Below are 26,193 nucleotides of genomic sequence, written 5' to 3'. Positions count from 1 at the left end.
GCTTCTTGATTTTCTCAGAGGGGGCCAGCAGGGCAAGAGAGGCTGGCTTTGAAACTCTTCAAAGGCAATACTGAGGACAAAATCGCCTCATGAAGGAATGCCACTGAATAGCTACTGTTTGGGTGAAAGATGAGAATGGATAAATTTTAACAGCGAAGAAATGTAAAAGACCACTCTTCATTGGGCTTCCTGCCGTGACATAGTCTTGATCTTTTGGGATTTGTACAACTGTACTTTTAATTCAACAAACATGTATTGAGCGCCTACTATGTGCCAGGGATAGCAGGAGGTAAGGGGACACGAAGACGGGTGAGTCATTACCTCTGTACTCTGAGAACTCACAGTGTCGTTAGAAAGCCAAGTAGGTAACCAGGTTATTAGAATACAAACTAAGAGCTACAGCAGAGATGTGAGGAAGAGGCTCTGGGAATAAAGAGAAAGAAACCACCAACTGAGCCTGGGAGACCAGAAGAGGCTGTACAGAGGCGCTGACAACTGAGCTGGGTCTTAAAGAACAAGGAGTTTGGTAAAGCAAGAGGGCATCTTGGACGGGGCAGGGGGCACCGCACAGCGGCACAGAGCGCTCACCGACGCTGGGAAAGCCGGAGGGGCAGGAGCGCAGGGGGCATGGGGTCGGGGGGAGTGGGGAAGAGGGAAAGCCGGGGCCAGAAGGAAGGAAGCAACGAGGACTGGGGGCTCTGAGGAGGTGTGGGACCTCACAAAATTTACTCTTTTGTAAATATGAAAACTGCTGGTAAAAAAGGAGAAGACACGCTGGAGAGGGGAGAGGCTGGAGCCCAGATGGGAGGCGGCCGTGATGGAACAGGCAAGAGATAATAGAAGCTCAGATTGAGACAGTGTCTCTGAGGAGAGGAAAAGAAGGGTCAAATTCGGGAGAGAGTTTTAAAGGCAAACTAAGAGAGAATTTGGTGGCTGTCTGGGTACGAGGGGGGGATGAGGGAGAAGAGAGGGCAGGAAGAGTTTAGGCTGAGAGCCAGGGTGGAGGGAGGCGTTGAGGAACGTTAGGAAGTACGGGGGAGGTCGTGAGTCCACTGGGGCGTGTGATGTCTGGGGTGTCTGTGGGCGTCTAGTGGAGGTGCCCAGGGGGCTGCTGCCCACTGCACTTACTGCATGCTTGGACGCCACAGTTCTTCAAAGTCTGATTTCTCTTCAGCTTTTAAGAGTCTTTGGTTTCGGGGTTCCTGTCTAATCACTGCACAGCTCTCTACCTCATTCTGCCAAAGAGGGGACATAGCAGAATCAAGATTTTGAGCCACTGGGAACAAAGAAACTACGTTCGTTGAATCAATCTCTAAGCACATGAACTGGCTCTGAATTCGTTGGCATCGTGAACGCAATCATCACCACTTAAGTCACCATCTTCTTCACTAGCTAAAGGGCAGCCATCACCCTTGGGCTGTTTGGTATAACTGAACAGAACAATCGCAGGTAACTCTCAAAGTAAAGGCTTATAATATACAATTTTTGAAATATCCTTACAACATGGGTAGAATTCAGTAGAAAAGTTCTTGCTGTTTTACTCCCTAGGAAAATCCAAAATGTCTGATATATCTTCTGAATTGGACAATTGTGAAATTTGTCATGTAATATATCCTAATATATTTCTAATGTATTATATCATAAAGTAAATAAGCCATCACCCGCTTAATTTCTAAACTGCTGTTGACCTGGAGAGACCACCTTTAGCATACAGAGATAGCTCAAACTCATTGGTCCATTTAATGTTTCGCCTCTACAGTTAGTGAGAGAAAGAGAGATATCTGAACTAAGTTCATTAATGTAATTAAGGCATTTCACCACTGACTCAGTTTTCCAATCTCTGTAACTGGGACACCCTCTGCTCCTTCTGTACTTCACGGGGATGCTTTTGGGATGAGTGAGACACTACGTAAACACTCTGACCTCCTCGGACGGCAGATCTATAAAATGCAAAGAAAAAGTTCCCATCTATTACACACGTTGCTGCTGTGTCGGTAGGCATGGTGAAAAGGAGGGAAGACCAAACCATTTGGTAAGACTGGTTCACTGAGGGGCTGCTAACACTCAGAGAATGAAAGCACTGTTTCTAGGTCTTCATCCGGGAGGTTTGGAATAAACCAAACTGAATTTTGGTCCATGTCCATTTTCTACTTAGTGTCTCTGTTATGGCTCTTTTCTGAAAAATTCTCATTTCGAAATAACACAAAGGGCCCTGCCCATGTTCCTAAACATGGCTTTATAGTTAAAAGTGAAATCAACTGTTTGCATTTGTTTACTTTAAAAATCATCTGTACCCTCTTAGTACTAATAATTGGCCTCTTTTTTTTTCTATTTCAGATCTCTTTCTCCTTCATGCAATACTCAAGGGAGAGACTCTGAACACAGCATTGTGAGTCTCAATTTTTTAACTGAAGGGGACTGAGAGAAGATGAGAAGACAGAGGGCAGAGACAAAATAAACTGGAAGATATCACCTGGCAGCTGCTCAAAGCTCATGTTACATAACTCAAAGCCTGCACTGCCTGTCTGAATCCTCGAAGGGGGACGGAGAGGGTCCCTGTTAGGACCACCTCCACATACTTGCAAAACGGAGATGAGGTGTATGAAATAAGATTTGCAAAATTCCTTCTAGTTTGGTTTTTAATGGACGGGGGTTATTTTTTAGAGTCCACAAAACTTCGATTAAATTACATTCTCACATGTAAAATAATCTATCATAATCAATACCTGATTCAGGTTTACAGTTTATAAAGGACTTTTCACACATGTTGTTTTATGGAATCCTCACTGTCACTTCAAGAGGCAGAGAGTAGCATCACCTCTGCCTGATAAATGTGGAAGGACGGGCTGAAAGAGTTCAAGCAGCGGGTTCAGCAGTGCAGTTAATAAGATTCAGAGCAAGAGCTCAGAGCAAGGCCTTCCAACTCCAACTCAGCTCTCTGCCCTTGATATGCATTTACCCCACGGATTCTTACTGAGCACCTACTATGTGACAGGCACTGTCTGTAACACGGAGGACTTATAACTTGTGGCCTGTTTAGAGGTAAACCCTCTCCCCACCCTCCCAGTGTGTGTGTTTATGTGTGTGTCAGATCCCCAGAACTATTTTCAATAATAACACGCATGTTCTTTCTGCCAGAGTACCCTTCTCTGCCCCACGCCGTTGAAGCTCTTCCCGCCTTTCCAAGTTCAGGGTTAAGTGCGACCTACTCTGAATTCTCCACCTCCTGGTCAGAATGAGTGTCTTCACCTAGGCGGGCAGACCATCTGTGACTCTCAGGCCGGCTGTCTTCAGTCGGGCAGTTTGGAGTGTCAGGCCTTGGGTGAGAGCCAGCGCTCCACTCTCAGCCGTGTTTCTGCCCCTCGCCCCGGCCGGAGAGAAGCTGCTGCAGGACAGAACACGGAGTCCCGGGCAGGAGGAGGGGCAGGCAGGCTGGCAGTGACGTCCCTGCCCCACTCAGCTGAGACGGAGCCTCTCCTTTGTCCCTCGTCTCCTTCTCCCGACAGCAGTCTTCAAGGGGCAGTGCTGGGACCGCTCCTGCAGCCCCCAGAGGACCCGAGGCAGTCTGGCCGCCCCTGACCTGAACGGGGCCAGCGACCCCTCATCAGTCCCCTGTCCCCATCCTCCTCGGCCACCGCTGCATCAGTAACCACTTCCTCAGTACAGATTGGGTCTCAACTCTGTATTTCCCCCGAGATCTAGACTTCACAGCTCCTCTGGGCCTACCAACTAAAGTCAGTACTCGAGACCTTACAGGGCTCCTGCCCCGCGCTCCAGCCCCTCACACTCAGCCTGACTATTTGCTCAAGGGCCTGACCATGGCCCTGCTCCCCACGTCATCACTCACACCTTCCTCTCGTCCTCAGAACCCTTCTCCTTCCCAACCCTGCTCTGCCTTCCAGGTCAGGACGAAGTCTGCTTGTTCTCTGGACCTTCCCTAACTCCCAAGTTCAAATGAATCTTTCTCACCTCTGCTTCCAAAGCACTTTGCTTTTACTGCTTTCTTTAGTGTATTCACCCTATGAGAAGTTATCTGTGGGGAAAGCCTTTGTAAACTGTATTCGTCCCAAGTGTAAAGCATTATTTCTCCCTTATAACCTTTCATCCTCTCCCCTTCTGCACCTTCCTCCAAGTACCTATCAGATAGTAGGCGCTCAATAAATATCTTGATGCAAACGACTTTCTAAAATAAACCAATGAGACACTTGAGACGTCATTTTAAAACCTGCCAGACTAAACCCCGCTCAATTCACCGCAAAGGACAAGCAGGATCGCTGTAGGTACACGTATTGCACGGCACTTTCACCTTCAGAAGTCCTCTGTGAAAGAAAGTTAAACCTTTGTATAGCATAGCTATGGGCTGGTTTTTGTTCAGTTCTAAGGACTGCTGAAAGTCTTCGTGGGCTGTTGCATAGTCCTACAAAAAGGAGAATGAAAAAAAATAAATAAAGTAGTATTCGTTAGATATCTGGACATGTCCTACTTTCGACTGATAGAGGAAAAAAAATCCCAATTTAGTTTGTGCCCTTTCTGGCTTTAAAGGAAACATTTCATGACCACGAATATTAGAAGAATGCTCACACTGTTTGTGGAAAGAGTTGATTTCAATTGACAGGAGAAACTCACAAACGTTTAATTTAAGCATACTGTCTCGACCACAAAAAAGAATATTATTTTAAATTCCATTAAAGTCATAATCTGTTACAGAAATTTTACAAATTATGTTCTGGTACTAGCATTTTATACTGAATTCTAAAATAATTAGGACATAGATCAACCTTAAAATGTGTCATGTTGAGATTTTTTAAATCTACTTTCTTTTGCAATAGAAAATTGTTATTAAAATGACTGTAAGCCCACAAAAATAGCTATGGCAGTCATAAATACCACTCTGATGATAAAAGATAATCTTGCTAGATTGAGAAGCTACAGTCTGGGAAGCCGCATTAGTTCAGGTTATGGTTTTCGCGTTGTGATGCCCAAAGAAATTCAAATTGTACCTCTAAGTTGAATGATCACACATTGACAACATGCATACCTGCTTCTCTATGCTGACATTTGCAAGAACAGTTAAGGTATAATCTGTAAACCAAATTTCTCTTCTTCTGTTTCTCACTCTTTCTTTTTTCCCCCAGCCCAGAATTAGTTACTGCTGACAGTTCAAGCAAGAAAATGTGTTCCTGGTACTTAACATTTCTCCACTGGGTTCGACTTCAGCTAAAGAAAATGCTTTCATAACTGTCTTATATCACGAACTATTATTATACAGCCCCAAACCCAAATCTATGAAATAGCAGCTTTCTGAAGTAGAAGGAAAGGCAAAATCTTTATCATCATGAAAGGGCATGTTTTAAGGCAAGAACAATTCACCTCTGATATGAAGTACAGGGTCCCGCGGTGTCTGTACAGCCGTGCTGAGGGCTGAAGTTGAATAGCTTTAGTGAGATCATTCACTGCTTCATTAATTCGTCCCAGAGGGGACAGAATCTATAAACCCAAAAATGTAATTAGGGGAGAAAAGTCCCAATGATCGTCCCTACAACTGTCAATGTTTTTGACTTTTCAATTCCGCTTCACCACCCCACATTCACAGTGTGACTCTCTCAGCAGTCTAGAACCCTTGACACCACGCACTATGCAGTGAGGTTCAAAGTCAACAGCTGAGGGGCTGCCGATCTTGTCCAGCCAAGGGGATGCGGATGAACTATGACCATGGCAATTGCCTTGTCATTGTTTCATGTTCTAGGTCAAAACAGATGTTGCTTTTCTTGCAGTGTGACCATTTGTTCCCCAACCTATCATTTACCTTTCAAAACAAAATCTGGCATGTCAAATTAATCTGAAAGATAACTTTGAACCATTAAAATAGAGGAATTGTTAAACGCAGATTGGAGTCCTCCATGGTGTCTAGCTATGCCGTCTGTAGTATTAAGTGCTGAATGGCAATTTCTAGGATTCCAGGTGTTTTGTAAGCCCTCTTCTGTGAACGACTCTCAACTCATCCGTCATGATCTGCAAGGCCGTGAAGAAACATCTGCAGGCCTGTTCTGAATGCTCTTTTGATCCAGCAATCAGTTGTGTTCAGGCAACAATGACAATACAGAAGACAGCTCAGAATGCAGAAGTTCACCCAAATGACATAAGAAAACCCAAAATGGGTATCAGTATTCATGCAATCAAGCTCAAGCAATTTATCCAGAACAAATGTCCTTAAATTAGGGTTAATTTTGTTCTTATAATAGGTCATTTCCATCAAGTTTTACTAGCTGGTTTCCTCCTCTGCAGGAACTTAAAACCAGCAAGAGAGAGAAGATTCAGGCAGGCACATCACGAGGGGCAAGAAAGCTCAGAGAGAGGAAAGAAATGGAAAATATGCCCTTAGAATTCAAGAAGCATAGTGGTCTAGGGTTATATTTTCAAAGGAAGAACATCCCAACCCAGCATATTAACCCCTAGAGACGTAAGTGAATTATCACACCCCAGCACAGCAATCAATATGCATAATAATGACCCGAGTAACTAAAAAAGGTTAAATTATGTTCACTAAATAGAGACCATTTCAGAAAGTATAAAAGCGAAAGGTTTCTTATAAAATAATTCCTGACATATATAAATGGTATCCTGTAACTTAGCTGGAAGAATCACTATGTCATGACACTATTGCCTGATAATGCCAGAAAAGGGGGATATTACTATATATTTTTAAGATCATTGGAAATGACTTTTCTGATTACTAACATCATTTGGGGTACACGATTAGCTTTTTATTAGATATACAAATTTTTTAAAGCTGCTAAATCAGTCTTCTTTCTAAGTGTGCTTAATTAAATTCATGCTTTATCATAACATTTTAGCAAAGCATCAGCATAATGCCGGGGAAAAGCACAGCACCCGCTCCCTGGAGCTGAAGGTCACCAAGTGAGCCACCCAACGCTCACCCTAAAAACCAACAGGACTCTCGTGCAGCAGTGAACAGATTACGGTCACTTAACCCTTAGGGTTACAATCCAAAAGTGACATGAGAAAACGAATTCTTTCATTAATTGAGAAAGAATTTCCTTCAGAAAGCCAAATCCCCAGTAAAACAAAAAACTCATTTTAAGAAACTGAACTGTAACTTAAGACACTATAATTTTGAGAACAAAAACATCACAAATGCAGTTTTAAAAATACTAAAACACATAGTGTGCCCTTTGCTTGCTAAGTTTTCTCCCCCAAGAGAGGGGGGAAAAAGTCATTTGTCCCTTTAGTCCAACTATGAAATCCCACCAGATCAGATAATTAAAAGTTACGTCTTATTCAGATTGAAAACATTAACATAAATCCTAAAGCATTTCATATGGTTAAATGTGCAGTAAAATAAATACAACATGAAACCTGGAGAGTTTACTATTGTTTTATGAAAATGGTAAAATGGACCCATTTCATTTAAAAACATTAATAGGGGTGCCTTTGCACACGTTCCTTTCTCTGGCCTGAACGTCCTTCTCTACCTTGCTCCCCAGGACACGGTTTCTGACCAGCTCCAGCATCACCTCTTCAGTGAGGGCTCTGCAAACACCGCCCACGCCTCTCCCCTCGCCAATCTGTTCCAGGGCTCCAGCAGACCATGCTTCTCTGCTCCTGACCAAGCAGCCCCTCTCTCGGTGTCCACTGTCACACACGTTACCTGGAACTGTCACCACGTGTTGCCTCTCTGTCTCCACCGTGAGTCCCAAGTTCCGGTTATGGTCACCCTTACCTGATCTACGTGTCTACGTAGATAGGTATATCTCATAAAAATTATATACAAGTGCGCACACGTGCACACACACACACACACACACGCTTCCAAAGGCTATAAATCTCATTTGACCATACTGTCATATTGTTTTGCTAAAGTATGTCATGTATACAGTAAACACGGTGACATATTTTTCAACAAACATTGACAGTGGCAGTACACATCATAACTGTACACCTTCATACTCAATGTTACTGTCATATGTTAAATCAGGAGTATCACTCGGCCCATAGTTTTCTAGTAACTTCAACTGTGTTTAAAGGCGTTATGTATGTATGGAGGAAAACACAATAGGTATACGGGAGTTTTAAAATTTCTAAGTAATAAAATAATAGGATAAAAAATCTGAGATTCGACTAATCCAATAACAACAGAGGGAAAAAGAAAACCGCACTCACTTCTGCTCGCTGCTCAAATACCTCTGGACGATCTGGTTCCAAGGTAATTACTCGGCTCAGTTCGAACAGAGCAAGCTCAGCATTCTTAATGTCCTTGAAAAGGCATTAGCTTAGTATGAGACACACTGTTCCTCAAAACCAGCTTGAATAGATTTTCTGAAAAAACTAATAATTTAGCAATGACATAACTACTTATTCAGAAATAAATAGGAACGTAGCTTCTAAATAAGAGGTCGGCCAAGTTAAATAAGCTCTATTACAATCATTTAACTCACTCAAGTCTACCTACCCATCAACAGCACGTGGGACCTGGCTACCTATCCCAAGTTCCACGGAGGGCAAGACATTTTCTCAGTTTAACCGATTTAAACACCGCATCAACAAATTTCAAGGGATGAGCATAGGGGCACCAGTGTACAAAATGATGCTGACCAGTGGCAATGTGGGAACAGAGAGGACCCGTGTCAGTGTTCACCAAAACCCCTAGGCCTACACACCTACACCTGGAGAAGTCTAGGTAAACCTGTTCTCTTTAAAATTTACACAGTACTTTATATCAAAAATATATGAGCATGTTACTTTTACATCAAAAGTGCATTAAAGATACAAGCAAATTTCACATCAAGATATAAAATTAAAAGAGACGAGAATGAGGAAAAAGCAGTTTATCGCTGACCTTTACTAGGGCAACTTCGGTCATTTACTGATGCCCGGAACCTAACTAGGGCTATTTATTGATGCTCTGAAAGTAACATTGTTTCCTTCCTAAACGTCTTCATTCCCAAATCTGAGTTCCTGCTCAGTCTTCCTTCTCAAGTCTCAGAAGTATACAAATACTATATAAGATTTCTCCAGTAGGCCGGTAGGCCATTAGGACAGTTTTTTTTAATTGGCAAAGATACAAAAGTGACGTTTCTCCCTCAAGACATAATTTCATTTGAATATTTTTAATAGAAAATAATAGAAAAAGTTTATGTAGAATGTTCAAGACTGAAAATTTGGACATCTGATCTTAGACCACTTCATTATTTACTATATACTCTCAGGAAAAGTCTTCACTTTTATACCGTAGTGCCTTTGTTTGACCAAAATATATTGGGTTGACCAAAAAGTTCATCCGGGTTTTTCCGTAACATCATGAGACATACTGTTATTCAAAACCAGCTTCAATAGATTTTCTGAAAAAACTAGTAATTTAGTAATGACACAACTACTTATTTAGAAATAAATATGAACATCTTATGGAAAAACCCGGAGGAACTTTCTGGCCATCCAATACTTATTATAACCTTCCCCCTGCACTCCTCAGAGAAATAAGGGGAATAAGGCTCCAAAGACATATCTATCTGGGAAAGTGTAATGTATGGTAACAAATTAAAAATAAATTTTACAAAAAAAACTTTGTTCTTTTATTCAACCTTTAAAAATTGTGGAAGGAACTCAGATTCTAAGTCCTACCACACTATTGATGCCCCGTCTCTCTTTTACAGCAATGAGTGTTTCTCGGGAATTCAGTCAAGGTCTCGTGTTTTTCTAGGCTTATGTCCAGCTCATCGTGAAATAAAGCTTAGGCTGCCAAAGGCTGTCCTTTTGGAATAGAAAGTAACCTCAGAAGACCTGGGCAGAAATTCCCATCCCCCCACGTCCCAGCCACTTGATCTTGGAGAAGTCCCCTACGGCCACAGTCTCATCTGTGAACTGGGATGACACCACTGCGTGTTCCATCAGAGCTCGGGGGGCGGTGAGGGCCTCTATGGGGACCCTGGCCCGAGCCCGGTCACGTAGACACTATGGCAGGCGTGACTATTCCATACTCACATGTAATCCCTTCTTTCCATAGGCTATCCCTCGGCCATAAATTGCACTAACCAGATCAGGTTCCTCCTAGTCAGACCAAAACAGAAACACGTCAAAAACCATAAACAAAACAAAACAAAACAAATCAGTTTCTGCTCAAAGCACGTTAACGCCACACGTGACAGCTCTACGTTACGCTACCACCACTCATGTCAGTCCATACACAGTCCCCAACCAAAAAAGTCTATATTTTTAAAGCTCATTTGAATGAGACATGAATAAGAGTTTTACATCAAAAAAAAAAAAAACCACTTAAAAATAGAGAAAACCAACATTACTGAGTGCTGTGCTAGTTTCTTTCGCACAGTCGTCTTACTTAAAATGCAATCCTCTCAGCAGCTCTATGATGGGCGGCACCAGCACACACAGCCCAGAGAGAAAACGGAGGTTCGGAGAAGCAGATACAGGAGTAAGGGCCTGGGTGACGCCTCCTCCTAGTTTGTCTGCTTTCAGGTAGTCATGCAATAATCTGCAAAGGAAAGAACCCGTCGGAGCCAGCACAACAAGGAACAAGAGGTGAGTCGGCTCCACAGTCTGTTGGGGGTTAATACAGTCCTTTATTCTAACGGGTCAGAGCGAGAACCAGACCCTTTCTGCAACCTGCTCCCATGCGGACCGGATGCAACGCCTCTCAGGCCCAAGGACAGAGCGTCTGCTGCCCCTGCCATCAAGTCCCTACGCGTGGGGCAGTGGCATGAACTCCCGGCTGCATTTAACCAGTGCAATTCTCAGCCTCTTCTCTGAATCCTTCCCTGCATATTTAAGAAAGAAGAGTACACAGCCTCCGGCTATAAGGTCCTGAAGGAAGAACTTGACTACAGCAGACGAGCTATTTTACAGGCTAATCTATTATCAGTTTCAAATCTGAGATAGGGTGTCTGCGGGTATTGCCGCAAAAGACACATCAACTTCAATGATGAGAAAGTGGGAAAAAATAAAGGATAAGATGCTATACGCTGAAAAACAAAAAAAGGCTACTATAAACAGAATCAGGTACGTCACCTCAGGTAGCAAGTGGGTGCATCACTGGCTACAACCCAGCCAGCAGATGGGCCTCGTGGTATATGGAAAATTGGAAAAATTCAAGTAAATAATTACAGATTTCTAGCTTCTCTTGGAAAATAAAAAAATCCAACAATGACAGACCCACATTTGGGCATGAGAATGTGACAAAAACATAGGCACCGGCTGCCTATTTCGATGAAGGGTGTGTATTCACCAGCTTACCACGAGCCCACCCATTGTCTCTACACTATAGCAATTCACTTTGCTCATTTAATGTGCTTCTCTGGCTCCCAGAGAGTTTTGGATTTCTGATGCATAACGTATGTGTAACTGACATGAAAGGTTGTCCATGCTATTTGCTAAATGGGAAAAAGTATGAGTTACAGAACGAGAGAGGAATGGTAGTCACTTCTTATAAATAATACTTATATAGGATTATGTGGGTCAGTAGGTGCACAGAAAAAAAGCTCTCCAAAATACTAACAGCGGTTTTCTCTAGCGAGTGGGATTATTAGGTATCTTCCTATTCTGCTTAAGACACTGATGCATTCCTTTTAATTGTTTAAAACAAACACACATACAGTTATAATCAGAAAAAAAAATGTGTCAAGACGTATTACAGAAAATAATAGAAAACTTTACTGTCAATTGAAAATATTGTATTTAAATAAATAAAGAGAAAATTTATTATAAATTATAGAAAATTTAGGAGATGAAGAAAAGCACAGAAAATAAGGTAAAAGGCACCCTACAATCCTGTCACCCAGAGATAACACTTTAAACATTTAAATATTCCTCTGGGGACTTCCCTGGTGGTGCAGTGGTTAAGAATCCGCCTGCCAATGCAGGGGACACGGGTTCGAGCCCTGGTCCAGGAAGATCCCACGTGCCGCAGAGCAAATAATCCCGTGCACCACAACTACTGAACCTGAGCTCTAGAGCCCGCGTGCCATAACTACTGAGCCCGCGTGCTGCAACTACTGAAACCCGCGCTCTGCAACTACTGACACCCGCGCTTCTAGAGCCCGTGCTCCGCAACAAGAGAAGCCACCGCACTGAGAAGCCCACACACCGCAATGAAGAGTAGCCCCCGCTCGCCGCAACTAGAGAAAGCCTGCGCGCAGCAACGGAGACCCAACGCAGCCAAAAATAAATAAAATTTTTAAAATAAATAAATAAATAAACACATAAATATTCCTCCTGGCTTAAAGAAAGGCAGAGCAAGTAGTTTGAGAGAGGGATACAGGTACAGAGGGTGAGGAGAAGCAGGAAAAAGAGTTCCCCACTGAGGAATCAAAGTCAGACGGTCTTCACGCTTCTCCCTAGCAACGGCACCTGCCAGAAGACAGAACAGTCAACAGAGCGGCACCTCGGCCAGGCTGGGTGGGGCTGGTGAGGCCACGCAGCTCACGCCTGCTGATGACAGGCGTCCAGGGAGAGGAAACCCCACTTTCAGAGAAGCTTTTCTTCCCAACTGAGGAAAATTTTATACCAGATGACAGGAGGTTAGTTAGAAAAAAGTGCATTTAAATAAAGAGTTATTCTACTTGCGTGATGGACATCTCCATACACCCTGTGGCCACACCAGCCACCCTGGGAATCGTCCTCATGTCCCCAGCCAACATATCTACTCAAGATATCCCGGTGCTTTCACCTGCTGATCGATCAGCCACGGCCCAGTTTGCAGCCTTCCTCTCCCACCTGGCTACTGCAATGGCCTTAAGCACTCTCTTGTTTCTTCCCATCCAGGCTCCAGGCCCACACTAAGAGCCACGTCAGGGTGATATGACACTCCCCTGGCGGAGACTGCTCACTGCCCCCCAGCACCTGCACTAGCAAAATTCAAACATTTTCACTCTCGTCCACAGTAAGAAATACATTTTACACCGTAACCCAGTACACTCATACGTATATACATAAACACACACACAAACACATCAGAAACAAAAGTTTCACTAACGTCGCATCAAGAGCCTTACTACACACAATGTAATCTGGTATTTCCTCGTCTGGTATATTTCATTTAAAAAATGCTAGCCTTGACTCACCAATTAATTTCAGGGCCCACTGAAGGGTAGCGCCTCATAATTTGAAAAACAGTGAGGTAACATCTAAATGCCTTTGCAAAAAGTACTGGTCATTTTCCTGCCTCTCTGTTCACCTCCTTCCTCTGCCCCACTCACAATTCATGCTCTAAAAATTGGCTTAATGGGACTTCCCTGGCGGTCCAGTGGTTAAGACTTCGCCTTCCAATGCAGGGGCTGTGGGTTCCATACCTGGACGGGGAGCTAAGATCCCACATGCCTCGCAGCCAAAATACCAAAATATAAAACAGAAGCAGTATTGTGTAACAAATTCAATGAAGACTTTTAAAAAATGGTCCACATCAAAAAGAATCTTAAAAAAAAAAAAAATAATAATAATAATAATTGGCATTACTTAGTAGTTCCCTAGATACAACAGGGTCTCTCAAGCTCGGTGCATTTGCAAATGCTCTCATCTGCCTGAAACACCCACCCACGGCCTCTGTGCCCAAGAAAGTCCTTCAGTCCTTGAACCCTTTCTTCTGACTCCTTCCAGATGCCCCTGGAAAATAGATACGCCCCTCTCCTCTGTTCCACTATATGTCATAGGGATGTGAGTCATTCATTCAACAAACATTTACTCAGGGCCAGCTATGAGCCATGTCCCATCCCATGTGCTATGAATACCATAGTAAGCGAGAACCAACACAGAAGGCAAAAAAGATTCTTGACTTCTTGGAGCATAGCCAAAGAATCACAGACATAAATGTAAAGTTATACCTTCAGTAAATGCTAGAGTGATAAATGGTGCTTTTAGAAAATGTATAAAGACTTAAACAAGGTTAGGAAGGATTTCCTAAGGAAGAGATAGCTGGGCTGAGATCTGTAGAGGATGGGGGAATCCCAGAATGACTGGTCCAGGCAGCGGGGGCAGACGGTGCAAAGGCTCAGAGGGAAGCGGGGAACACGGCATCTCCAAGCTGAGGTTGGAGAGGCAGGTAGGGACCTTATTAAGGATTTTTATCTCTAACTTAAAAGTAGCAGCAAAGTATATGTGTGTTTAAAGTACATGTTTGTATGGTGTGTACATGTGCGTGTGTGTGGAGGGTGTGAGGAGAGAAGCCAGGAACCGAGAGCCCCATCTGTCATCTGGCAGATGGAAGTGGCTCAGCCGTGGTTTGAACAGAGCCGGGAGAAGCAGATTGACAAAGGAGATACTTGGGAGACACACAGACAGAGCTGGTGATGAAGTAAGTGGCACACACATGTGTGGAACATGTGGCCTCACATAACCCTGTGGAGACGGTGCCATTCACTGAGCTTGGCGACACTAGGATACGAGGAGGAATTCTTTTTCAGTTGTGGCTGGGGAGGATCTGGTGGGATCAGGGGAGAGCAGGCAGTCGATTTGGAACCCGTAATACTAGACTATAACTATGATAACTACCACAATAACTAAACATCTTTCTGTGCGGTTGGAAGAAAATTCTGAAAAGAAGAGTCAGTCGAATGGAGAAAACCTAAATACGTTACAGATGCACATGTTTGTTTTCTCTATTATTCAATTTACATGTTCTTTTTAGAATTTCTTTCCGACAGCGTAGAAGGATCTATAATTATTGTGGTTGTTACCATACCACAGTATAGCCTAGTATTACAGGTTCCTAAATTTAAATAGTAGATTTTATTGCTTTTTTTGATTGATACAACTTTATTCCTTTATCACTGGCTTTGGATGTTAACAAGTCAAAACTCTTTCTTTATGAAACATCACAATGAATTATTGTTTCAAAGAAAAAACAATGTTTATTTCTAAAAACAAATTGAGCGCAGAATATCATTTCAAAGTATTTTTGAATACACAAGTCTAATAATATTTACACTTTATAAAATTTTCAGAATTTTAAATGAATTAAATTAAACTAATATTTCAATCGCCCAATATTACTCACTTTATGCAAATGCAAAATCATGGTATAATAAGACTGTTATCTTCCTGGGTCATGTCCACTTAGATGTCTCAATTCTCAAAAGAATCAATTTTTTTAAACCCATAAAAGTCTAATTTACCATCTTCATTATATTATTTACATAGTGATTTTTAAATTTACAAATATTTATTTTTCCACCACAAGGTTGGCTTTTTGTTAAAACTCGAAAGTCACTGGATCAAAGACAAACGAATAAGTCAAAAACGTCACTGCGGGCTTCCCTGGTGGCGCAGTGGTTGAGAATCTGCCTGACAATGCAGGGGACACGGGTTCGAGCCCTGGTCTGGGAAGATCCCACATGCCACGGAGCAACTAAGCCCGTGAGCCACAATTGCTGAGCCTGCGCGTCTGGAGCTTGTGCTCCGCAACGTGAGAGGCCCGCGCACCGCGATGAAGAGTGGCCCCCAATTGCCGTAACTAGAGAAAGCCCTCGCACAGAAACGAAGACACAACACAGCCATAAATAAATAAATAAATGGATCATCACATTAAAAAAAAAAAAAAAAAACATTTAAAAAAAAAAAAAAAAAAAAGTCACTGCACAGCAATGTAACAAGGATTAAGTTCTGTGTAAGTGGCAGGCGCACATACATATGTACATAAAAGATGGTTACAAGATCATGTGCAGAGGAATGTTTTACACTTTGTCTGCTAATGTAAAAAAGAAACAAAGTTCTTTCATGAATTCAATTCCACCAGAATCAGATCAGAATCAGATGAGTTCAAGGTCACACAACTAACAGCAAAGGCCAACTGCCTCATAACACTGTCACAGCACTTATGTCACCCAGCCCTGCATGAGCATCAAAGCAGCACAGACATCAGGAAAGGGTCCCACTTTCAAGAACACTATGATGGAGGTGCTGACACATGTGGAAGTGACACAAGGACGCTGACGTGGAGACAATACTGATTGATACGCTTTTAAAATCAAGAGGTTCCAGTGAAGATGGTCAGATCTATTAAGGCTTGAAATTGTGCTCAGTTGGAAACCTTGATGCTCAAGGAACGCTGTATTCCTTTATAGACGTGCCAAACAACCCATACTTGGATAAATATTCAAAGCAACAGTTTGAAACAACAAAGATTATGTAAATAGCCCGTAAGTTTGTTCTCTGATGCTGGAGCTAAGACCACAAGAAAGTATAAAAGGTCACTCTGGAATATGAGTGGCCCTCATGCATAGATCCAAATTTCACATTAAATGATCTTATAGAAATGGTGAATATAATAAATGGTGAATATAATAAAATCCTAGCCCCCATGGCCCCATCTGTCTTCAGCTTTCTATGAATGGAGTCCGATTCTATGCACTCCGGTTTCACCCTGGAGTTCGCAGCTGCCCAAGAGAAACACTTTGTCAGGAGATAACAAGCTAAAAAAAACTGGAAAAGCTTGTCTGTGAACAGTTATCACTGAAGATTTGTTAAACGATGTTTATTGGCTTAAAAATAAAGAGTTTTCGCACATGTGGAAGGGTTCTGCAAGGAACAGGTGAACATCTGATAGCATGTACTGACAAAAAATGACCCTCTGGTGATGCTGAGTTGAGTCCTAACTTGGCATCCCTCCACGCTTGCAGAAACGCTTTATCACTATTCTGAATACTGGATACGAAAAAGTATTGCTGGGGTAAAAATCAGTTTCATTACTGCAAGACCCAGTATTGCTGCATTTGTCAATAAAAGAAAAGGAAGAGCAGTTAGATTTAAAGAATGGTCATACTTTAAAAATACAATATAAAGAGACTGATTTATGCAAATTCTGATTCATGGTAAGAAAAGGAGTTTTGGTCAATTAGAGAAGTAGCAATAACTATTCTTTGGACACTTGCTACCACGTGGTTGTACAGTTTCTTGATGAGATTGGTTATTTAAAATTTGAAGAAATCAATGAAAAGCTCTTAAACAGGAATTATGTGCATCAGTTTCAAACATAAAGCCTAATATGGAAAAGTTATGTCCAGAAAAGCAGGATCAGGTCTCTTATTAAAATTTTAAAAAAGAATTTTAGCACTTAATATCAAACCTTTGTATTTTGTATTTATCATAGTCATATAACATAAAGAAAATGTGGCAGATTTTCACCAAGCTCTATCTGGATGCCTCTAAATTTGCTCCCGCTTACTCCACTGTGTCATATGATTTTCCACATGTGTTATAATGCAGAAAAGGCTGGGAAGCACCAAAACAAAGGGGAAGAGAGACATCCCCAAGAAGAGCACCAGCAGGAAAGCCAAAGGCATTGAATTCCCACGTAAAGACGGGTTATGAATGACGACGCAGTCTTGTCTTCTGCGGGCCCGTAGCATTTGAACTTTCTGCGGCTCCACCATCTCTATTCCTGCCCCATCGTAGCTTGAATCGCCAAAATCACCAGTCCAACCTTATAATCCACACATTCTCAAAGAAAAATTTACCAGTCGAAAGCAACCCAATGCAGATTGATGAAAATGTTATATCAAACTTCAATATATTAATATCTTTTCTTAGCACAAAGAGAAAAACTCTGGTCTACTTTCTGAATGCAATTGCAAGAAAAATATGTTTTACAATAATAAATGGACAACAGAGATATTATAGAGTCACTAAAATTATGATTGTAGAGAAATACTGAAAAACATTTGTAAAATTAAGTAAAAAAGTAATCCAAAATGAGCTCAGATTATAAAAAACAAATGCATACTTTGAAAAGGCCATAAACTTAAATAATGGTAGAGTGGCAGAATTAGGAAATTTTTTATTACTTAAAGTTTTTTCTTTAACGTTGTTATATTGCCTTCAGCTGGACTGATAACAATATTTTTCAAAAAGTTAAATGAATTGCTAATATGTCTGCAAGCCTGTACTGTTGTCTTCTGTTGGCTACCGTAAATTAACTGACATTTGCTCCTATAAATGTATCAAAACCTCCCTTTCAAACCAGGGTGTTAAAGTGCTTTCTTACCTTTTTAAATACTGCATTGCTAAACAGAAAGGCGATTTTTAAAACTTTATAATCTACCCATCGTACTTTAAACTCCACTGAAGAATGTTATTCCATATGACCACTCAAACACATGGCCGCTTGGATGTAAGCACTTTAAAGTAATAACTATAAAGATATCTTATTGATTATTTGAGAGTGAAGATAGACTTGTCAACATAACTAATCATATGTTTAAAAACAGAAAACAAAAGCAGAGCAAAAATTTCAAAAATAATACTTTAAAATTAAGTCTGCCTGCTGGATTGTAAACTATCTATTGGCTCTTACTGTATTAGCACAGATGAATATGCCAGAATGGTCCTTTGAATAGCTGAAATTAACTGAGCACTTACTATGTGCCAGGTACCTAGTAAAGCACTTTTTAAGATATTTCATTCAAACTGAACGAGAATATTTTTGGAGGTAGTTATTATTATGCCCATAATCCAGGTGGTTAAATAACTTGCTACTAAGCAGCAGAGTAGATGAGAACTTGGGTATTTCTAACTCTACTTGACCCTCCTGGACAGAGAATGGATAATGGCCAGGCATCTACCAGAGTACAGTTAAATCATGACCCGAGATACACAGCCAGCAATGTCAGGCTGCATTGCAGGTCTCCTATGCAACTCTTATACTTGCATATGAAAGCACTTGGTCTGAACCGGATTTTAACACAGCCATCAATCAACAGAGGCCCAATACTCCCACTGAAGAGTCTCATAATTATACTTTAAGGTGAGAAACAAATCCACGAGTGGACTTAAGCATGCAGATCAACTCCTGCATGGAGAGTAAACATCCGTAACTCCAAGAATTTCCAGTGTCCACATCTCATGGGAGATAGCAAGGTAGAGAGGAAAACGAACTGAAGCTAACGTTTGTCTTTTTGAAACTTGGTTTGAATCTCACCTCTGCCACCTGATGGTGGGGAGACTACAAGCAAATTGCCTGATCTCCTTAGATCTCATTTTCCTCCTTTAAAATACAGTAATACTGCAAAGATTAAATGAGAGCACGTTACAAGGCCTGCACTAAGAAAGTGCTCAGTCAGGGCTGATTTCCTTTACTTTCTTGTAAAATCTTAAAATCCATGTTTTATTGCAGCACTTTAGCTATGCATAAGTCCATAGTTTTGTCGTGACTATAAACTTGCAATTATACAATTAAGAAGAAAAATTACCTGAAGCATTGTTGAAAAATGTCTTATTGCTTCATCATAGAGACCACTGCCAATCAACACATATGCAATAGCTATGAAAAAATACAGAAACATTAAAGGAACGAATAAAGGATCTCAGACTGGAATTGGTAACTAAATTCTTTACCAAATCTTAAAAGGCAGCTCCAATGACTAGAAACGGTTAAAGAAAACCTAGAAGTTAATAAGATGTAATTGAATTCTCCTACCACTCAGCACTTGCTAATCAGTCGTCTAGTTCCATCTAGATTTCAATTATTAAAGCCATCTATAAAACATCTGCCTACAAGAAGTAATTATCTTTTTCTAAGCCCATCACTCACTTTCAAATACCAAATAATCTTTATGATGTTTCTTATCTATATATACAAAAGAGCTAGTAATAAGCCTGAATAATATCCATATAACATGGCAATGTGACTTTACTGTGAAAGTTAGAAGAAATACCCAAATAGCATCACATATCTCGATTCCTGCAGGTGCTGAATTTACTGCCAATTACCTAGTAAGAACAAAAACAGAGGCTCCAATTAATATATATTAATATAATGCTCAACTGTAGATATAATTCACACCACTGCAAAAGACCACTAGTCTCTTCCCTAGCTCTTCTATTCAAAATATAGTCAAGACACTACTCAAAATATACTCTAAAGATCACAAATAGTTTTTAATCAAATTGTTTATGTAAGTGGTATTTTGAAATTAGAGCCATGAATATCTCTTAAAACATGGCACAATTTTGACTAAACTTTTTCACCTGTCAAAAAAACCAATAAATTTTAATATTCTAGATTACATTTCTATCTATAATATTTGCCCTAACTCCCTAAAGCCCCAAATATCCCTGAAAACTTGTATTCCTAACTCAATATAATACTATTTTGATCATATTTCTTTGCAAAAAAAGCTTTATGCAACCTTCTAATTCAAGGACATAATTCCGTGTTCAAGAAGATGGGCAACTAAAACTTTTAATGTCATTCAGAGTTTAAATTCCTTGACAGTAAAAAGTAGTAAAAACATTAATTGCAGAAAAATTAAATGCAGAAAGAGATTCAGAGTATCTTTATAACTAACTTGAGAAAAGTAAAGTTCAGAAACATCGAGTATCATAATAATACGAGAGCTTTTGGGGGCATTCTTCAACATGAAAAGAGGACTGTTTTCATCCTAATTTCTTTGAAAAGATAATTAAGCTCAAACTCCTATTCAGAATAATGGGAATGGATACGATTCAGGTAGTTGTAGCAGACAAGGAGATAACCAGAGACCTCTTCGGTGGAGATCAGCAGCATTAGTAGTAAAAACAACAACAAAAACAATAATAGTTACACGTACAGTACTCTTAATACGTGCCAGGCACAATCCTAATTATATACATGTATTATAACCCATTTACTCCTTAATGGCAGTGAGGTAGGTGCAACTGTCATCCCCATTTGCAGACAAGGAAATGAAGCATTTAAACTGTCCAAAGACAGCATGCAGTGAGACAAAGGAAACAGGCTGCTTGGCTCCAGGACCCACCCTCCTCACCAACACGCTACCCTGAGAAAAATCTGGGCTACACTGAAACTACTGTGCACGGGGCCGGACTGCAAAATGGTTTGAATTCCTTGATGATTGGATGAACAGGGACTGAAACATAAACTTGTGCATTTTTGAGTGTAGGAAGATACTTTAGAAAGCCAAGATCTGGGCTCAGATTCTGGCCCCGCCACTCGCTGGCTGTGTCACCACGGGGACCTCAGTCGCTCTCATGACTCTCTGGGTCTTGCTTAACAAGCCTGTAGAAAATTTTCTTAGATTCCTTTCAGATCTAAATTTTCAGAATTTCCTATCTATCTCCCATAATCAGTAAATATCTGTTGAATGAACAAATGAATAAGTGACCCATAAAAACAAATACGGCTTTAGCAGATAAATGTTATACTTAGGAACATGTTGAAAATTGTCGTCCTTGGCTAGCCTACTGAACTCCACTCAAATAAAATCAAATGCAGCTCTCAAATCTTTCCATCTAAAAGTAAATATTTTTTTGAGAAAAACGCAAAAGTATGCATTAAAAAGTAATCTAAATCTTGGACAAATATAAATAACTATTCGTAGTAGGATCTAAATTTGGTTGTGGGGAGTTCAAAGACATAAAGAAAAAACTAGGATAGCTGGAATCTCCCAGAAATTGTTAATAACCAGCAATTCCACATCTCCCCACAACATGTATGTTGACAGAGGTCATTTTTCCAAGAAAAAAAAATACTGAGGTTCAAAAGCTCCTAAGCCAGCTCAGGGCCTATCCTATCCCAGGGTGTCCTAGGATTATTCTTAGAGCACAGGACAGGCCTGGCACACGTTAGGCTCTTAATTCAGTATTTACTAAATGAATACAAGGCTGAACAGAATCCAAGGACTATAACAGAGACCAAATCTGATGCCTTAAAGGATAATTAATTCTCAAAGCCCACTCAAAGAATATAAACAAAAAGTGATTAATACTTTGAAAATAGTCAACTCTCAATTATCTGCACTAACAAAGGAAGAAGCCAATACAAGAAGTGCTCAGTCTTAACATAAAACGCATATGGCAGAAGAAAGGATAAAATGGTTATGTGTAAATTGGACAGAAAAAAATTTCTGCAGGTACTTTGGGCCACCAGGCAACATGCGGGAGCACGCACTTATGTGAAATCTGTCCAGCTGCAGTGTTCAGTCCTCTATTCAATTTTGTTTCCACTCTTTCAAGTGTGAGCTGACCAGGCACTGATGGAGACACACCCAGAGCATATCAGACACTGGCGAAACCAGACTGTTTTGAGACATGCCTTGAACAAGCCAAACTGCGTGACCCATTTGCAGATTAGAATGAACTCAACTTTCTACACCCACATGCTTAGACCCAACAATAACTGATTGGCCCCGTGAGTACAATTAACTCAAACCTAGCTATTTTATTACACAGAAGACTGAAGTAGGTGTGATTCTCTCCTGCTTTCACTTCTCTATTGTTCATATTTGATGACAGCACACAAATAACCTTCTAATGAATGCTAATAGCTCATAAGAACTCGTTACCATAATTATTAATCTCCATAGAAACACAGATGTGGAACAGTCCTTAAGGATTCCATCCAGACCTTTTATTTTATGACTTATCGTACGGAGACCCTCACAAGGGTTGAATGCCCTACCCAAGATCAAACCTCTCGTGCTGGCAGAGCCAGGCTCTGTGCTCTTTCTGCCTCACCATCCTGCCTACCTGATCTGCATCTGATCATAAATTCTAGGCAAATATCCCAGGAATAGCCCCCGAGTCAAGTCTCACCTAACTCTTCATTTGTGCTGTCATTATCAGTAGCAAATGGGAATCTCTTTTGTTCGGCAATAGACTTGGCCTGGCTCTGAAATAAAAACAAACATACATTTTAGCTTATCGCAGATGAGGAGAAACTTACCATGAAACCTGTATTTAAAAAAATTAAAGCTACATTTGATTTATATGAAAGCAAGAAAATCTTCACATTAAGTCATATCAATCATGTACTTCAGGGACACAATTTGTGCTGTAACTGATTTGCTTCCTCGCCTTATCACTAGTGGTTTTCGGTTTCCAGGAACATCTATCTTTTTACTTTCATGGGGATTAATCTTCCCGGCTGTTTCAAAGCTCCCTCCACAGACTACTCAATGACATCGATCATGTTACAAAGATCACATTCTAGTGTTTGGTCTCCAAAGTGGCTTGATAACAGAATATTTTTTTAAATAAATTTATTGATTTCTGACTGCGTTGAGTCTTTGTTGCTGTGCGCGGGCTTTCTCTAGTTGTGGCGAGCAGGGCCTACTCTTCATTGCAGTGCTCGGGCTTCTCATTGCGGAGGCTTCTCTTGTTGCGGAGCACGTGTTCTAGGGGCGCAGGCTTCAGCAGTTGTGGCTCGCGGGCTCAGTAGTTGTGGCGCGCAGGCTCAGTAGTTGTGGTGCATGGGCTTAGCTGCTCTGCGGCATGTGGGATCTTCCCAGACCAGGGCTCGAACCCGTGTCCCCTGCATTGGCAGGTGGATTCTTAACCACTGCATCACCAGGGAAATCCCCCAGAATACTGCTTTTTAAACTTTAAAAATATTTTAGAAGTAAGAGCTACAGGTTGTTGGGACTTCCCTGGGGGTCCAGTGGTTTAGACTTCGCCTTCCAATGCAGGGGGCCCGGGTTCGATCCCTGGTTGGGGAGCTAAGATCCCACACGCCTCATGGCCAACAAACCAAAAAAAAAACATAAAACAGAAGCAATACTGTAACAAATTCAATAAAGACTTTAAAAATGGTCCACATAAAAAAAATCTTAAAAAAAAAAAGCTATAGGTGGTACAGGGATGACACCATAATAGGACCAGCAAAACCTGACCAAGAAACAAGACATGCTATTAAATAATGCATAGCAGGCGATGAACATAACCATCCTACTTGATGCATATGCAGACATGCATACGCACACTTGGCAGAAAAGCTAAAGCAAAAGCAGAAGCTAGGGAAAAACAAAGTAAGTAAGTTAGCTTAGTAATTGGAATGATTTTATAGGCAGCAATGGTCCAACATACAAAATGACGGCTCTATTGTGTTTTGGAGACAAATCATGTCTGATTATGCAAACAGCTGTCACTTTGCCAGAAGATTTGACTGTCAACGCTAAGCTGTGATATGCTTAGCCTACAGGGTACACATTAAAATGATAACTTCATACCAGATTCACCTAAGATATGATTAAAACTTGTACACACACGTAGACAGGAAAAGCTAAGATAATACAAGACTAAAGATGTTGCCTTTGGCAAAACTTTACGATCAGAACCCAGTGACATCTCAATTATTTGAATTCCTCTTTTTGTTAATCCATTGTACAGCTGCCTACAGGCATGTATGACAGCCAAATAATTCTACACAGGTGACTCTTCTGACTGATGGATATGCTCTTTAGCTAATGATTGGTACTCATTAGCCATGGTCTCTTGGGCTTCACTGACTCAACAGAGCAACACGTATTTCCACCTATATTCCCTACACTCTTAAAGTCAAGATTGATGTCCAGATACAGAGTGGTTTTTGGTTTGCCTATAAAACAAGTCAAGAATAAGCTACCTCTACTTAGAACACAGGTTAAAAGATACAGGTCAGAAGGGCATCCCTTCTCAGGAGACTCAGTTCTCACCTCATTCCATTCAGGACCCCAAACAAAATGAAACACCTGAAAATTCAACTGCTTTGGGAATGTTTATACTTTATTTCTTCCAGTAAAACCTCGATGGCTAGAGGGGACCTCTGTCAGCTCTTTCTTGCTTTGCTCTATAGCTGGGAGCTTCCACACATGGGAACCTCATCCGGCTTCTTTAAGAAGTGGTAGATTCCACAACACGTGAGGGCAGCACAGCACTGTACATACATCCAGGTGTGACCAGACACAAGTCCTTCCTCTTTACCAGCTGCTTACAGACAAACACATAAGTGCAAAACATTTTCTACTTAATACATTGCTTAGAGCCAAGGAAAGGAGTCTATAAACAACGCTTTTAATACTTTAAACACTTTTTATTATTTCATCCAATATTCAACGAAGGCCTTGGCAACCATTTGCCAAGCCTTTGTGCAAAAAGATGGGAAGAGGACAGAAATGAAATCCCATAAAAAGAAGAAATCATTTACTAAGCAACGTCAAGAATATACTGAAGAGCGTATCTGATTTTAAAGTGTTTTTATTATATTAGAAATAAAATTTGTAACAGAAGTGGGCAGGAAAAGTATAGTATGGACAAATTAATTTCCTGATCAAAAAGAATCTTCCCCATGTCTAATACTGCATCTATAGATATCTTCTGTGTACAGAGTGGAGCAGCTATGATCAAGGAAGTTTAAACACACAACCCCACATTGCTAGTAGACTAACTCCAATCCACCTTTCAGGTCCCTGCTCATGTTTCAATTCCTGAAAGCTGTCTTGCCTGATACCCCTAACTTAAGGGAGATTATGTTGACCCTTTGTTTTTCCTTCGTATGATTTGCACAATTATACTTCTATGCTTACTTGTATAATTATTTGATTAGTAGCTATAGAGCCCTAAGTGCTGGGACCAAGCCTATCTGGCTCACCGCTCTCTGGCTAAGTACTTACTTAGCTCAATGCTTGACAAAAATAGGTGCAAAATAAATATCTGGAAAATGAATGAATAAATGAAGAGTTTAACTCCCATATTTTCAACCTAGGGAAAACAAAAGGCCTAGACTGATAAGCTTTCTCCCATAGGCTACTAGCTAGTGCCATCTTAAACTGGAAAGGCAAACAGTAGATAATATTTGAATTACTATCAGCAAGAAGGTCTCTAATAACTCTAAGAATCTAATCACTTCTCCAAGGTGGGGATTATCCAGTTTCTATTTAAATGTTTTCAGTGATGGCCAACTCACTACTTCACAAGTTAGCCCATTCTGGTTTGGGACAAGTCTAATTCAAAAGTTTTTCAATAGACTACGTTGATGGCTATGCAATGAGTTAAGTAAAATCAGTTGATCATTCTCTAGTTTGCAGTTTCTACCCATATTGAGTAGTTCTTACATGAAAAGGCAGAGCTTTGTCTGGAAAAGAAAAGAGTATCCTAAAGGGAAATTTTAAACAAAAGAAGCCAACAATATCTATGTGAATGTTGAAGGAAAAGGCCTGGAGAAAAAATGTTAACCTTGGGCACTGAAAGAATAACAGCCTCTCAGAATTAAGTGTGAACAAAAATACCCTGGCACCTTGAGGCAGCCGGGCCAGAGGGGGACACACGCTAGCACGATAGGTAGATGCACGTTACGTGGCACAGTGTCAGGTACTCATCCCTGGAATGGAGAGGTCTCTTGTACAGTTTGGTTGGTACTGATAAAAAAACATAGATATAAAAGATACACAGGGGGCTTCCCTGGTGGCGCAGTGGTTGAGA

The 26,193-nt window shown here is 40.9% G+C and overlaps 1 protein-coding gene across 5 annotated transcripts in view; it reads right to left on the bottom strand.

The window, feature by feature from the left end:
• Positions 1-26,193, bottom strand: part of TTC13 (tetratricopeptide repeat domain 13) — a 69,341-nt gene that overhangs the window by 25,847 nt on the left and 17,301 nt on the right. For 2 of the 5 annotated variants that reach the window (XM_061182665.1, XM_061182672.1), the window contains exons 3-8: positions 22,552-22,627; positions 19,209-19,279; positions 10,000-10,065; positions 8,182-8,274; positions 5,371-5,487; positions 4,307-4,417 (exon numbers count right to left, since the gene is read on the bottom strand). In XM_061182665.1, coding sequence (XP_061038648.1) covers positions 4,307-4,417; positions 5,371-5,487; positions 8,182-8,274; positions 10,000-10,065; positions 19,209-19,279; positions 22,552-22,627 — 534 coding nt within the window. Of the gene's footprint in view, positions 1-4,306; positions 4,418-5,370; positions 5,488-8,181; positions 8,275-9,999; positions 10,066-19,208; positions 19,280-19,673; positions 19,729-22,551; positions 22,633-26,193 lie in introns of those variants that run through there. The other 3 variants (XM_061182680.1, XM_061182689.1, XM_061182696.1) reach the window with 2 other exon arrangements.

Source organism: Eubalaena glacialis, chromosome 1 (assembly GCF_028564815.1).
Source record: "Eubalaena glacialis isolate mEubGla1 chromosome 1, mEubGla1.1.hap2.+ XY, whole genome shotgun sequence".
NCBI lineage: Eukaryota > Metazoa > Chordata > Mammalia > Artiodactyla > Balaenidae > Eubalaena > Eubalaena glacialis.
Note: the sequence above shows the minus strand (reverse complement) of the source record. Positions and strands in the feature narration are given on the sequence as shown.